The following is a 15,098-nucleotide window of genomic DNA, read 5'->3' as shown; positions in this document are numbered from 1 at the left end:
TCTGTTCTGTCTGGTTGTTGGATGTCGAAACATGCAGGTTGAAAAGGGGAAATAGTCGTTTTTTTTGTTTCTTTTAACCCTAGCCCTGTCAACAGTCTTTATTTGGACCCATTTTGTCACCTCCATTAGTGCGGACCACCCACACTCGCTTCTTTTTATTTCCAAAGTCTTTAATTCAACATGATGGTTGGGAACCAAGACGCCCCCACCTCTGAGTTTGACATGCACGGCTATACGCCGTGGCTAGGGGGTGCTATAACCCAGTCAGATATTTATCTAGCCCCCTTCAGCAGTGTATTTAAAGAAGTTAAAAAAATATATGTGACAAAGTTTGTTCCAATGCAGTGCCTGTTCCTGTGTTTTTGTGCCTACGGTGGCCCTGAAGTGCAAAATCCAAAAGAACTGAACACAACAGCAAATAAAAAAAACACAAAAACAAAACACACCAAATTAAAAAGCACAAAAATAAATAAATTAATAAATTCTAGCCGCCGCTAACAGTAAAGTATCCCTTTAACTCTTTGACTGCCAAAAACGTTTAATAACGATTAGTAAAATCACGATGTATGCTGCCATAAACGTGAAATGACGTCATCTACGTTTTTTTTTTTTTTTCGTCAATGGACGGAGCAACGTCTAAATGCAGCGCTGCTCGGTCAATGGACTGTGGGATCAAAAACACCACCTAACTATGGCCAGCAGATGGCAGCGTTGTGTCTCTTTTCAATGGGCTGCTGGAATATGGAATTACAATGAAATGTAATCAGCGAAAGGCACTGTGCAGGGGTTGGATTTTTTATTTATTTTTTTTGCATAACGTGTGGCAGTAAAAGCGTTAACAAAAGAGACACATTATATTCGTGTTCTATGAGCCCTTGTAATAAACGTAAATTAATCCATATACAAAAATAAAAATTTATGATTGTGATCATAGGAAAAGACACTTAGGTCTTTCTCCAACGATGTCACCTGTTTCTGTTCATTTGAAAGGCGCCGCCGAATGTTTGTTTAATCTGTACAGCAAGTTCAGGATGTCGCGCGATGAAAAAACAAGAGGGCAATGAGGCCGTTCCGTTTGTGTATTGTTGTGCAAGTTTGGCTTTGTCTGTCCGCAAGATGAGAGAAATACTTTGTGACTTTGGTCTATCCGGACCGCTCCCTTTCCCAACTTCTTATTTACTGCACATTCTAAAAATTGGTCGAGTACGCAGGACAATTGGCGTCATGTTGTCTTTATTGCGAGACGCCGTGTCGATATGGATCACCATGACGGGGGGGAAAAAAATCTTTCACATAGCTCAGCTGGACCTTAATGTCTTCAATATGCAGTCATTCCATCATTCAGTTACACACCCTGGAGTGGTAGATGGAAATCTGCGATAGAGAAAGACCATCAGGGATGATGCTAGCAGAAAAATCAGTGTAGCCCCAGTTAAGCCCCTCCAGCATTTTATATATATCTCTGCCCCCGTATTATTGGTCAAGACCCATTCATCCTGGAGTCCATATGTAAACATATGTGTATATATATATATATATATATATATATATATATATATATATATATATATATATATATATATATATATATATATATATTAGGGGTGTTAAAGCATCGATTCAGCAATGTATCGCGATATCACAGCGCGCAATTCTCAAATCGATTCAATAGGCGTCCAAATCAATTTTTAAACATTCATTTTTAATGGAAAAATATTCAACAAAACATCTTACTTAGGGTTAGGGTTCAAACCTTAAGTATGGAAGAATTTTATATTAATGGATCGGTATCAAATCGAATCGTGACCTATGAATCGTAATGTGAATCGAATCGTCAGGTACTAGGCAATTCACACCCCTAATATATATATATATATATATATATATATATATATATATATATATATATATATATATATATATATATATATATATATTTATTTATTTATTTAAATAACAAAAAAAAACTAATTCAGACACCTAATTTTTTTAAATACTTTGTCACTCCCCAAAACTTGTTTACACATTGTTTTTAATGCAAGAGCATACTGAAAGCTTTGATGCAGCTTCTGACAAGAAGAGGTGGCTTAAAGCAATAGAAGTTATTGCAAAAAACGGCCAGCAGGTTGCAGCAGAGTGTAAGAGATCAGCCAGGGCCATGTTGCAACAAGCTCTTTTGTCATTTTTTTCACCAGGAATGTGAATAATGATGAAAATTAATTACTAACTAATTGCTGCAAAAAGGAAACAGATTCAAATACTTTGATGAAAGAAGAGTAGAAGAAGAATCTTTCTTTTGGTAGGTTCCATGTTTTCATAGCAATAGAACACAATATTCTGTGGGCTTTGCAAAATCAATCAAAATTCAGAAAAACGGCCGGGAGCGAAGGGGGTTGCTTCAGTGAAAATGGTTACGAGTGAATAAGTTAACTGTCAGGTGTAAAAGAACCATAAATATTTACCTCTACGATAAAAGATGATTTGGTACGTATTGCGATATATTTCAAAGATTCGGTTCAGTTCGCTGAACTCACATCTTCAAATTAATTAAAATAAATAAATAAATATCGGGTGGTATTATTGTATGTAGTTGTACAGGTATGAAAATGTGAATTTATCCTTGTATATATTGTCATTTTGAAAAGTATCATGATACTGTTGTTGTTCGAGTTTCAGCCAGTACCCCGACACCCGACTGACCAGTGGAGCACCTCAAGCCTAAATGGAAGCGTTGTGGGCAAACAGAAACCGAAAGAGAACTTCAATTCGGCACTTTTGCATTTGTATCAGGTTGAAACAAATTTAATGTTCATTTGCTGTTAAAAAGAAAACCGATGTTCTCCTCCTGACTGTACGCATTATTTTTGTCACAAATAAATGTCTTTCAAACATACAAATCACATTTTACCTTTTGTGTTTCAGTCAATGCAGGAAGGTTAATCATTGTACAGGTTTTCTTTTATTCAACTCAGCCGTAAATCAAACATCGAAAGAGTTCGAACTCCGCAGCAAAAGTATATGGACAAAAAAAAAGTCAAACTGGCTGTTTTGTGAAATGCAAAAAAATAAAAAATAAAATTTATAGACATCTGTTAAGTCCTGGATGGTCTCAAGGCTTGGGCCGATTATCACGTTTGGCTTTTCATTACAGCGACTATAAAAAGTTGTGCCAGATTTCCAAGTATAGTTATTATGCCGATGTACAGAATGACACACCCAGCAATGAGGCAACGCTTGACATTGATTTAAAAAAAAAAAAAAAAAAAAAAAAAGGCAAACCTGCGCCGGGAATAAATAGCCTTGCATCTTACCCTGGAAGAAGCATGTCACACGCATGGCTGCTTGATGTATGCTACTGGCACAAAAAGTAGAAGCAAAACAAAAAAACATTTCTCACATATGTTTGAATGAAAAATTTGGATTAAAGCTTCAATTTTAACATTTTAAAACATATTTTGTGTTTCGACTTTTGGAAGCACACAATTTCTGAGGAATATTAATACTTATTTAATATTAAAGTAATTTTATTTTTCTTTTGCAATTTTACCAAAAAAAAAAAAAGCCAGTTTATAAAATGAAACCATTGACTATGTGACATGTATGACAACAGTGTTTAACTCATTCACTCCCAGCCATTTTCACAGAAACAATTCCGTTCGCTCCTGGCCATTTTACTGGATTTTGACTGATTTTGCAAGGCCCACAGAATATTGTGTTCAATTGCTATAAAAGCAAGGAACCTACCAAAAGAAAGATTAAAGTCTCTTCTTTCATCAGGAAAAAAAAGTACGTTTCTATCTGTTTCCATTTTGCAGCAATTAGCATTAGAAGAGAGCTAAGTTTCATCAGTTTTCACAAATCTATTTAAAATTGTAATTTTGCTTTTTTTCTAGATGGCCCTGGTTGAAATCCTTTGCTCTGCTGTCACCTGCTGGCCGTTTGTGTAATAACTACCATTTCTGCAACCGTTCTTTGCAGTTGAGAGGCTGCATCAAAGCCTTCTGTATGCTCTAGCATTAAAAAAAAAAATAAAAAAATAAAAACTATAAATACGTCTTTGGGACACTTAAAACATAAAAAAAAAAAATTACACGTTATTGGGAGCAAATGAGTTAAGAAAGTCACAAATTGGTTGCCGGAAAGTTGTCTCTGTTAAGAAGATATTTGTATTTGTTGTTTTTTTTAAATGCACTAAATTACTCACTGATAAGAACACACCAGTTTTAATATTGTGTTTCATTGATGTTACAAAAAGAAACAATTTTCTCATTGAAAAACCATCAGTTTATGTCTTGAGTAGTTTTATCGTGGATTATTGTGGATTTATTTCCGATACCAATATATCGATAATCACGATATAGTGAGATAATCGTTATCGCGAGCCTTGTATCGCATATCGCGAGGTTCCGCCACCCTTAGTACATCTACATGATCATACCACTGCACGGAAGCGATTCGGCTTGCCGCGGCTCTCCATAAATGGAAAATGCAGATGTCCTGGATCAGCGCTTCTCCTCAGCCAGAACGTCCAGGGGTCAACCTTTTGCAATAAATCACATACAAGTGCATACAGCGGCTATTCCCGACTTGCGGAGATCTATAAATAACTGAAGTACATTCAGACTCACAATCACGTTTTTATGAACCAAATGTATCAAGTAGACAAACCGGAATTTGCAATTGGTGTTTAAAAACATGAAACATTCAAAATATGACCGAAATGAACGTACGGAGTAGAATATGTGTCACAGTCGATTGTACGAAGTGTGTCGTGACCGTGAGAAAAGATGTCGTGAATGAGGAACGCACGTAAAATGCCGCCGATGTTCAACGTAAGTGGTGCGCGTGGTGCGATTCTTAGTTGATATCTGTAAATATTCCTTTATTTTCCCATCAAAACAAATTTCTCAGTCTTGGCTCTCTTGTTTTAAAATTTGAAGTGTTATAAAAGTAACAACGATTAAGCACCAAAGTTCTGCTTCAACAAAAACAAACAAACAAACAAACGCATTTTCTCTGCTTTTTGGTCTGAAATTGGTATTTTGGTGAAAGCAACCCATGTTGTACTGTTGATAAAATAAATATTAAAAAAAAATAAAATAAAAAATAAAATAAACAATAATAATAATAATAATAATAAAATAAATCTAATAATCTCTATCTCTTGCTGTATATATATATATATATATATATATATATATATATAATAACAATAATAATAAAATAAATATATGTATTTATTTATTTATTTTGTAACTTTTTTTAATTAATTAAAAAAAATAATAATAATCTACAAAAAAAAACAAAATGTTGCTGGTGAAAAAAGCATGTCTACTCTTTTTGATGCTTATTTTGTAACAGAACACAATATTCTGTGGGTCTTAAAAGCTTGGTGAAATTTATCTTTAAGGGTTTAAAATATGATCAGCTGGCAGTGAACTAGTCAATCATTTTTTTTTAATTTTTATTTAATCTAAGTGAAAACACACTAATCATCGACAACAATTTTGTCACAGTAAGGAAGAGATGGTTGCATGTGTAACTGCAAGTATTTTCAGATGATCATTTCTACACCAGTCCCAGGAAATCACAATGTCCCATCACTGGTAAGCAATTTTTTAGAACAGGCCTGCAGGATACTCATGTAAAAAAAAACTCAGTAAATTGTTTTGTGTTTTTTTACAGTGAACATGATAGCAAGATGCAGAACTGACAACAGCTGACATTTCTGAATGAACTTGAACAGTGTATGACTATAACATATCATAGCTACGGAACAGCAAATGTGGAGCTTAACGCTTAACTGGCAAATACGTTTGAACATACTTGCAAATACGTTTGATGGTACTTGTAGTACGTTTGAAAGTATTTACAAGTACGTTCATACAACATACAAATACGTTCGATTCAAAAGTTCATGTAAATGTGTTTTAACGTGTTTGCAATTATGTTCAAAAGTACTTGTCGGCTAAATGCTAAAAGCTTAGCATTTTCCTCCACGATGCCATTGATTTGTGCATGCACAAAAAAAAAAATATATATATATATATATTTTTTATTCATTTATTTATTTATTTATTTTTTTAGCATTTGTCAATTTGAAATTTAAGTAAGCATGATTCCCGTTTCTTTTAGCATTTCTTCCCAAAATTCCACTGGGTATGCACAATGTGCAAGTCAAAAACTAAGCTATTAGCATTTAGCCCATAAGTACATTCAAATATATTTACAGTAAACACATTTGCAAGAACTTCCGAAAGTATATGTAAGGATGTATTAACGTTTTTGCAAATATGTTCACACGTACATGTAAATAAGTTGGAACGGACATATAAATATGTTTGAACGTACTTGTAAATACGTTCAAAACCAGTCCAAAAATGTTTTACGCTTCCGTGCACATCCTAGTGCCATCTCGGAGCTACAAAGGAAGGTGGGGGGGCATGTCTATGTATTCCATGTGACCAGCCTGACGCAGAAAAGCGGCATCAGTAGTGTGGTTATAACAACCGGAGCGATGATGACGACGACGGTGCCGAGCGGCGGGTCCCGGAGCCGTCGACAGGAAACAAAGTACTTCCGATGGACTTCCCCGAAAAGGTCGTCCACCAGAGAGCCTCGACTCCGACACGACGACTCGTTGGCCCAGTGATCCACGCACAGCTTCAGATCATAGTAGATGCTAAGGAAGAAGAGCAAAAACGTTTCCATGGCTCAGATGGGCACAAATCCAAAGCTCTGAAGTGCATTTGTTCAAAACAGAGCAATAACAACAAACATCTTGAAAAGTCACAATGACGTTCCCTCAAGTGCATTTGCAAAAACAAACAAACAGACTGTATATATATTCTCGTTCTTTTTAACATGACAGAAGCTTGACCGCCAAAATATCCGAGCGAGCTCGGTGGAGGCTTTTTTTTCAAGCCGATAGTTTTTGATTTGTGAAATCCTCTGGGTGGAGACGCATGCGTAAGCGGACTTCAGTGCGGTCAATCTCACGAGAGGTTGCCACCAACATGATATTTAGTGAGCTCAACATCCACAAGAGGAAACGCTGCTGCTGGAAGTCTGATCAACAACATGGGTTCTTTTTTGATGACCTAACGCACAATTTCAGCCCCAAAATTACGACATCTGCAAGATATAGATCATTACATGAGGAGCTTAAATTAAAAAAACTAAAAAAATAGTTAGGGATACGTTGAACTTTATGGTGAAGGTTCACCACAAACCCAATGCCTGTCCGGATAAGTATCCAGCAATTTTAAACATTTTATTCTTCATAAACAGTATTAGAGTATTGAGCTGGAAGCCATTTACCAAATTCTAAATGTGTGTAGCGCTGCAAAAGATGTCACTTGTTTTTCCTCTCTGTGCTCAACTGTGTGATGTAAAAAAAAAAAAAAAAAAAAAAAAAAAGTCACTTTATCACTTTATCTAGATATCTAAATCAATATATATAATTGAAACCATTTTTTAATTGAAACCATTTTTTTGTGGAATGCGATATCCAGCTGCCCCCACAAAAATGTATTATTTATTTCTTTGTTTGTTTATTTATTTATTTTCCTGTGGCGTGGCAGCAATACATTTTTTTTTTTTTTTTGCACAAGAAAGACTACTGGGGTGGCGAATTTCCACATCCACACTAAACTAAGTGCAATTTCTGCAGAAATTGAGCGGGAATGCTGAAAGCTGAGTGCTAATAGCTGAATGCTAATAGCTAATGCAGGAAATTGAAAGATACATTATGTGAAAATTACAAAGTAGTTAACGATTAATTACTAGTAATACTAATACTAATAGTAGTTGTAGTGGTACTAGTAACTAGTAATTACTACTAGTAGTAGTAGTATTACTAGTAATTATTAAGTAGTAACTGGAATTTAAATGATTGTGACATTTTATGTAATTGTAGCGAATATTGAGGTATGAAGCTGTGAAACCTTGCATTGAATTTGAATTTTGAAAACGGATAATATAGAAACAAAACGTAATATTGACGAATGACATCAAAAGTAATGGATGTGAAATAATATGACAATGATTAGTATTCAATATTGCATTTGTACCAAAGAGTTGCCCTAGCGGGGTTTGAACCCGGGTCCTCCTTGGTCGGAGGCAACTGCTTTAATCACTGAGCCATTTCAAAGTGTTAAATAAAAAATAAATGAAGTTGAGTTGAAGAGATACTAGTTTACTGGCTGAGCAGTGTCGACGTGCCATTGAAAGCCGCGCATCGCGATTTACAATATCAAAATAATATCCATTTTACCGTTTCACAGCCGGCAACGCGCATCCTTGACGGTAGCCGCTCGTCTCCATGCTCTTGTTAAAAGCCGACCGGCAGATGTGGACGTTGCTTTCAAACATGTGCTTGTTGCATGGAGGGATAATTGTCTCCGATAGCCCTGGAGAATGCAGACGGGAAAAGCATCCAAAAAAAAAAAAAAAAAAAGAAGATATTTCGTGCTGCCACGTGTGTTTTTGTAGTTTACGTTGTCGTACCTGTCCAGAAGAAGACAAACGCCAGCAGACAAGAAGTCAACGTCCTCTGTTAAAAGAAGCAGAGGTTTGCATAGTGGTGATGTTTCAACGTTTAAAATGAACAATATACACAAGATCACACTGCGTTCCAAATTATTAGCTGTACTTGTGTACATGTTCAATCAGTTTCGATATGAATCCAGATTTTATTGAATAAATTCACCAGATTTGTGCAATTATTCAAAATACAGTGTTCCAAATGTGTTATTTTTGGATTCCTCTATATCAAAATCTTCATATGACGATGACAGAAACTTTCCTTAATATGCCTTTATCTATCGGGACGAAACGGTTTAATTGATTTAATTCTTTCATAGTTTGATTTTCTTACCATTCCTTTTTTTTGCAAGACATTAGAGTCTCCTGCGCTTATCATCAGCATAAAGGTCTGTCTTTTCCCTCACGAAACGTAAAACCTGTGACTTGCTTAATAATGTGGAACAGGCTGCTTAAGTATTATTCCTGCAACTCGACTCACCTGGGAAGCTGGTTTTGAAACATGTCTGATCATATAAACACACGTGCAATCATTTGGAAGCTACCGTATATGAAACGTGGGAAAAAAAACAAAAAAAACAAAACAGGACACTGACATGATGACCACCTGCTTCCTGAAGATTCCCAAGGATTAATGAACATATCGACTGAGAAGCAGACAGTGAAACCATATGTTTGTGATATAGAGATAGAAAAATAATGAACAATGTATGCATGTGTTGTTTAAACAGTAATCGTGGGGGTGGGGGGATATTTTGCAATCCACTTTACAAGGATCGCGGGGCGCTGGAGCCTATCTCAGCTAGCTCTGGGCAGTAGGCGGGGGACACCCTGGACTGGTTGCCAGCCAATGGCAGTTCATGCAAAATATTTTCATTTTCTCCATTGCTCAATGGCCTAATGGCTTGTAAAATTATTCATAAGCGGCAGTCCGTTGGGTGGTAACGTTACAGCCTTAAACATTGTTTATCATCAACAAGTGCTAGCTAGCCTTGGCTCAGGATCCGAAGGCTTCAAACGTGTTAGCAAAGCTTTGCTAATGTTGTGAGCTGACTAACAAATGATGAAATCCGACCACATTTGGCTTCTAAGAATTCCGTTGCATCATCTTTGTTAACGCTGCAACCGCCAGGTTGTATAAGTGGCCAAAACCTCAAGTCAGTCAAGTTGTCAAATGAAACGGGATTAACTTCTTCCTCTAATTATTTATGTGCTGAACCGATTTTGCATATTATGGATTTAGAAACTAGAAAGTACAGCTATCTAGGAGTAAAAGTTCAAAGTACTGTAATTAGAAAAATACTCAGGTAGGCTAAGAATAAAAGTACATACCATTTCTGTAGCTGTTTTTCTTTTCGCTGGTCAATTCAGCAACAGCTGGCCAAGTGGTCACTGCCTCTGTGGTCTTCTGCTCTTATCACTGCAACTCCCAGCTAATTTAATTGCACAACAGCAATGGACAGCCTGCTGCTTCCTTTCCCACACCAGGCCGACTGTTCCCATGCTACTCCGAACCAAAGTCATGTTCCGTACGCAGCCCCTCCGCATGACCTCCCACCCCAGAGACACTCCAACCAGGAGGCCTCAGTGTCAACAAAACCAAAACGATCCCATCTCGTCCATGGAATTATTTTGAGGTTTCGGGCTATTTTTTTTCCCCATTGGATACAAATTTAGCCGGTTAGGCCCAGGAGGTTAGCGCAGTTCGGAGGTTCCCGGTTCAAATCTTGGCATCATAGCTTATTCTCCGGGTACTCCAACTTCCAAAATGAAATCTCACTCTCACTACTCATGCTGTAGAAAACGTTTGATCCGCATTTCATTTGCCTGGACTTTAAAGCGATACACTTATTAATCATTTTCCAGTATTGGATTAGTCGTTCTGTATAAAGAATAAAAGTGCAAATATCTCTGACATCTTATTCCCTGAATTTTATTTTAAACCGATTAAGTATCAGAATTTGAATGTACCGTGGGGGACGCCATTGATCGTGATGACGTATCCCGTGCGTAAAAAACGAAAGCCGCCTTCAATTCATTTCAATGAGTTTGCTGACGTAATTGGCAAGAAAAAGACCATGTTCGATCCCAAATACTACGCCAATTCTGTTGAGAGTAAAATCCTCAGCACGTCCGGTTTCACGTCATTCCATGTGGGGGTGGGCCGCTCCTAATGTGGGCTAAAGCGTGCCTCGCACACGACATGTAGCTTATCCTAGCAGAGTACAAGTCATCCGGATGTTTACCGTCCACTTCGACTCGCCAGCGGCTGGATCTGCCACTTTATCCGGCTTTCAATTGGTAACAAATCTTTGGCGTGTCCTCCGTGGCTGCTTTTGAAGAAGTGCTGCTTTGCTGTAAGGCGTAATTCCACCTTTGATGTCCGCCGTGGGACACGATCATTTCTTGTGTCTCTTTGTTGTCATTCATTCCATGTCGTTTAACGTGTATTTTACGGCCGTGATACGTTACGATGACCACGTGGCTGTCCAAAATGCCCAATGCGGTACTGAACGCAAAAATATTTATAAAAAGTTCTATTAAATCAGAATTGCTCAACATAAATTGGCAATTTTTTTTAGGAAAGAGTTTAAATTAACCATTTCACAGAATAGCCGGTTAGTTTTTTTTATAAGTCTTGTGTTCCTTTAACGGCTCATGTGAACGTTTGTTCTTTGTGAAGGCCAGATGAAACATCTCACTCATCGCGCCATCCATCGCATGGTTCCGCCTCAGTACAGCGCGAGTACATTTCCAACCTTGTTTGGCTATTGCCCGTTCCCTCGGGGGGTCGTCCAGCAACGCGCGGCCACAATATCATCATCATCATGCATTTATGAGTGGAGAAATTTTTGCAGAGTGGTCATAAGAAAACATTTCCATGGACCTCAAATTAAAGGATAAGTCGAAGCAACCGTGCAAATAGAAGCGTGTTAAATGACGTATGCAGTACGGTCTCTTCATGGTCATGGAAAACAGTTGCGAAGGTTGGGAACGAGACAATGATGAGTAAGATTTTTAATGCAGGCAAAGGGTTTTGGGTTCAAATCCAAAAGCCTTGTTTGTTCATTGACTCCACCAACTTTAACAAGGCCGGGTGTTTTCTTTCTTTTTTTTTTTTTCCAGTTTTCATTACACATCCAAAAATAAAATGATGCAGGCTGAAGATAGATGGATCTGTAAGACATGACTTCATTATTCTCCACAGCAGTTTGGCATTATACAATAAAATGTGCTGACAGCATACTGACTGGAGGTTGCACTTGCAAGGCTGGAAAGTCTTGGACATTGCTCAAGAACAAGTGTCTGAGTGGTGAATTTTTCATATATATATATATATATATATATATATATATATATATATATATATATATATATATATATATATATTAGGGCTGCACAATATATCGAAAAAATATCGATATCGCGATACTGGCCCTTGCAATATGCATATCGCAAAGGTACGCAATAAGTTTTATATGGAATTTTATGCTTTTTATATGAATTTGACCTGTCAGATGCTAACTAAAATGTGCATCGCCATTCAATAGTTGAAAATTATCAAGACATAATTACAATTAATTAACTAAGATTACATGAAGGTTGCTTATTTTGCCCCATGAAAAATGTTTTTCCTTCATTAGGTAATAAAAATGTAATTTCTTGAGGTACATGTTAAATATTGCAATAATATCGACATCGCTATGTTCAGCAAGTATATCGCATATTGCATGTTTTTCCAATATCGTGCAGCCCTAATATATATATATATATATATATATATATATATATATATGCGATATAGCTGTTGAATATAGCGATATCGATATTATTGCGATATTTAACATGTACCTAAGGATATTACATTTTTATGATTTAAAGAAAGAATTACATTTTTAATGCAGGAAAATATTGCAAACTCAATATATTCTTAGTTAATTCATTTTAATTACATCTCGATAACGCTAAACCATCGGATGGCGGTGCACATTTTAGTCAGCGGTTGATTGGTCAAATTCAGAGATAAAAGCATAAAATTCCATATGAAATTTATTGCATGTCTTTGCGATATGCATATTGCATGGGCCAATATCACGATATCGATATTTTTTTTCGATATATGGTGCAGCCTTAATACATATATATATATATATATATATATATATATATATATATACACACATTATATCGATATCTACCATCAGTGTATCGATAATTTATTGCAACAGCGAGCTCAACAATATATTACAATATCGATTTTTTTCTCCCACCCCTAATATTGATATATATATATATATATATATATATATATATATATATATATATATATATGAGGTGTAACAAAAAATATTTCCAGTTTCGCTATTTGAAAAAGTAAAATAGTAAAAAGTAAAATATTTTAGGAATTGGTGGTAAAGTCCATTCATATCTTGATACAGCTTTGGTGGTGGCTGTCTGCAATACACTTCTTGCATGTGAACGAGCATGTCCTAGCATGCGGTTAGAGTACGACGCAGTTACACATCTTGTCTCTTACCTTATGTGTTCCGTGTGGGAATATAATAATCAGTCCATCATATTACATAATTGCTCCTGCATTCAGTTCTAATTATTTCCATTGCAAGTTCTGAAAAATGGTGGCATTTGCAGGCCAGATGAAATGCAGCAGAAGGCCGGATCTGAGGTTGAGTTTGGCAGTTGTGATAAGGACCACCATTGGAAAGTCGCCTTAAAAGTGTCCATCAAGGATCCAGGTCCTAAAGACGAATATCTCGCGTGATCGAACAAAAACAAAGAAGACAACTTCGCCGAACACAGGATCATTTTAAAAGACATACGATATTCTGGTGTTTGACGATCTTTTACGGAAAGAGGCCAAATCATGACAACAAAAGCCTGATAGTCTTTCTGTGGGTGGATAGCCAAACTACAAGGCCCTGCCGTGTCTGTTTGCGTCTCTTTGGGGATTTTTTAACACTGGTTATCTTACGTGACGCGTTTGCCTGACAAAAATTGGACATTTTTTCCAACTCCTTGCCTCTGCGAGAGGCTCTGAAAACTGCACGCCAAAATAACCAGACATTTCTTTCACCACGCCAGGAACATAATAAACAGTCGACTTGTCAGTTCGTTGTCAAACTTTGGCATTTTTTTTTTTCTTTGCACTTGTGTGTTGTGTTCTGATACGTTCAATCCCTGGAGCATTGACACTTTGCCATCATTTTCCATGTCTCTATTGTGCCAAGAAATGATTCTGATTGGAAGTCAAGTAGAAGAAACAGACACCCCACGAAAAAAGCCTCATGTCAGAACTTTTCTATCACTATCGGGAAGTCAGGAAGTCAACACTTTCTTGTCCCAACCCTAAGAAAAACCACAGCGTAATCACTTTGTTTTTCCACGCGCTTCTGGTGGAGCACATCATTCTCGAGTGAAAACAATATTTACTGTTCTGGTGCGACAATAGCGCAAAAGTAGTTGTAGTTGTTGTCGTTAAAATACCCAAAAGAGGATGGTGGTTTTCTGTGGTGTAGTTGGACAAAGAAATGCTGAGTTGGCTTTAGTTCATGATTACATTTTCTGTTCTTAAAACGATACAAGACTCATAACTCATTTTCCAGTATTGGATTAGGCCTTGTGTACAAAGAATAAAAGTGCAAGTATCTCTGGCATCTTATTCCCTGAATTTTCTTTTAAACCGATTAAGTATCAAAATACGAATATACTGTGGTGAACGCCACGATCCTGGTCACGTGATCGTGATGATGTATCCTGTAAGCCGCCATCGTTATTTTCAATGGGAGTTTGCTGACTTAATGGGCAAGAAAAAGACCGTCTTTGATCCCAAATACTGCACAATTCCGTTCAGAGTACAATCCTCAGCACGTCCGGTTTCATGTTATTCTGTGTGGCGGGTGGGGGGTTGGCTGCTCCTAATGTGGGCTAAAGCGTCCTTAGCACACGACATGTACAAGCAGCTTAGCCTAGCAGAGTAAAAGTCACCCGGATGTTTATCGTCCACTTTGACTCGCCGCCCGGCCGGCTCTGCCAGTTTCATCCGGCTTTCGGTTGGAAACAAATCTCCGTGGCTGTACTGCTTTTGAAGAAGTGCTTCTTTGCTCTAAGGCGTAATTCCACCTTTGTTGTCACTAGCAGCCATGTAATTCAATGTGTATTTTATGCACACGATACGTCACGATGATCACGTGACTGTAAATGCCCAATACAGTCCTTAACGCAAAAATATTCATAAAAAGTGCTATAAATCATAATCGCTCCACACAAATTGACAATTGAAATAAACCATTTCACAGAATAGCTAGCTCGTTTTTCACAAGTCTTGTGTTCCTTTAAATATCACTGAATATTATAAGGCAAATTTATGACATCAACAAGGCAAAACCATTTTGACAGCTTGACAGGAGGCAAAGTAAGGACGGCGAGTGCAAAGGCCAGTCATGTTTGTGAATCTTGGCAATGTGACAGCTGATAGTCCCAGCTGTCGGAATGTTTACCTACAAGCAGAAGTTCAAATCTTTCGTGGTCACCCGGTC

General features: G+C 37.1%; 1 protein-coding gene across 1 annotated transcript; it reads right to left on the bottom strand.

The window, feature by feature from the left end:
• Nucleotides 1-6,047: 6,047 nt before the first annotated feature.
• Nucleotides 6,048-10,028, bottom strand: LOC144030878 (uncharacterized). The gene is made up of 4 exons (XM_077537522.1): nucleotides 9,877-10,028; nucleotides 8,509-8,554; nucleotides 8,276-8,411; nucleotides 6,048-6,682 (listed from the first exon to the last, which is right to left on the bottom strand). Exons 1-4 carry the CDS (start codon nucleotides 9,877-9,879, stop codon nucleotides 6,448-6,450), a joined length of 420 nt encoding a protein of 139 aa, XP_077393648.1. The 5' UTR covers nucleotides 9,880-10,028; the 3' UTR covers nucleotides 6,048-6,447.
• Nucleotides 10,029-15,098: the final 5,070 nt, after the last annotated feature.

Source organism: Festucalex cinctus, chromosome 11 (genome assembly GCF_051991245.1).
Source record: "Festucalex cinctus isolate MCC-2025b chromosome 11, RoL_Fcin_1.0, whole genome shotgun sequence".
Classification (NCBI taxonomy): domain Eukaryota; kingdom Metazoa; phylum Chordata; class Actinopteri; order Syngnathiformes; family Syngnathidae; genus Festucalex; species Festucalex cinctus.
The sequence above is the reverse complement of the archived record's forward strand: the minus strand, read 5'-3'. Positions and strand labels throughout refer to the sequence as shown.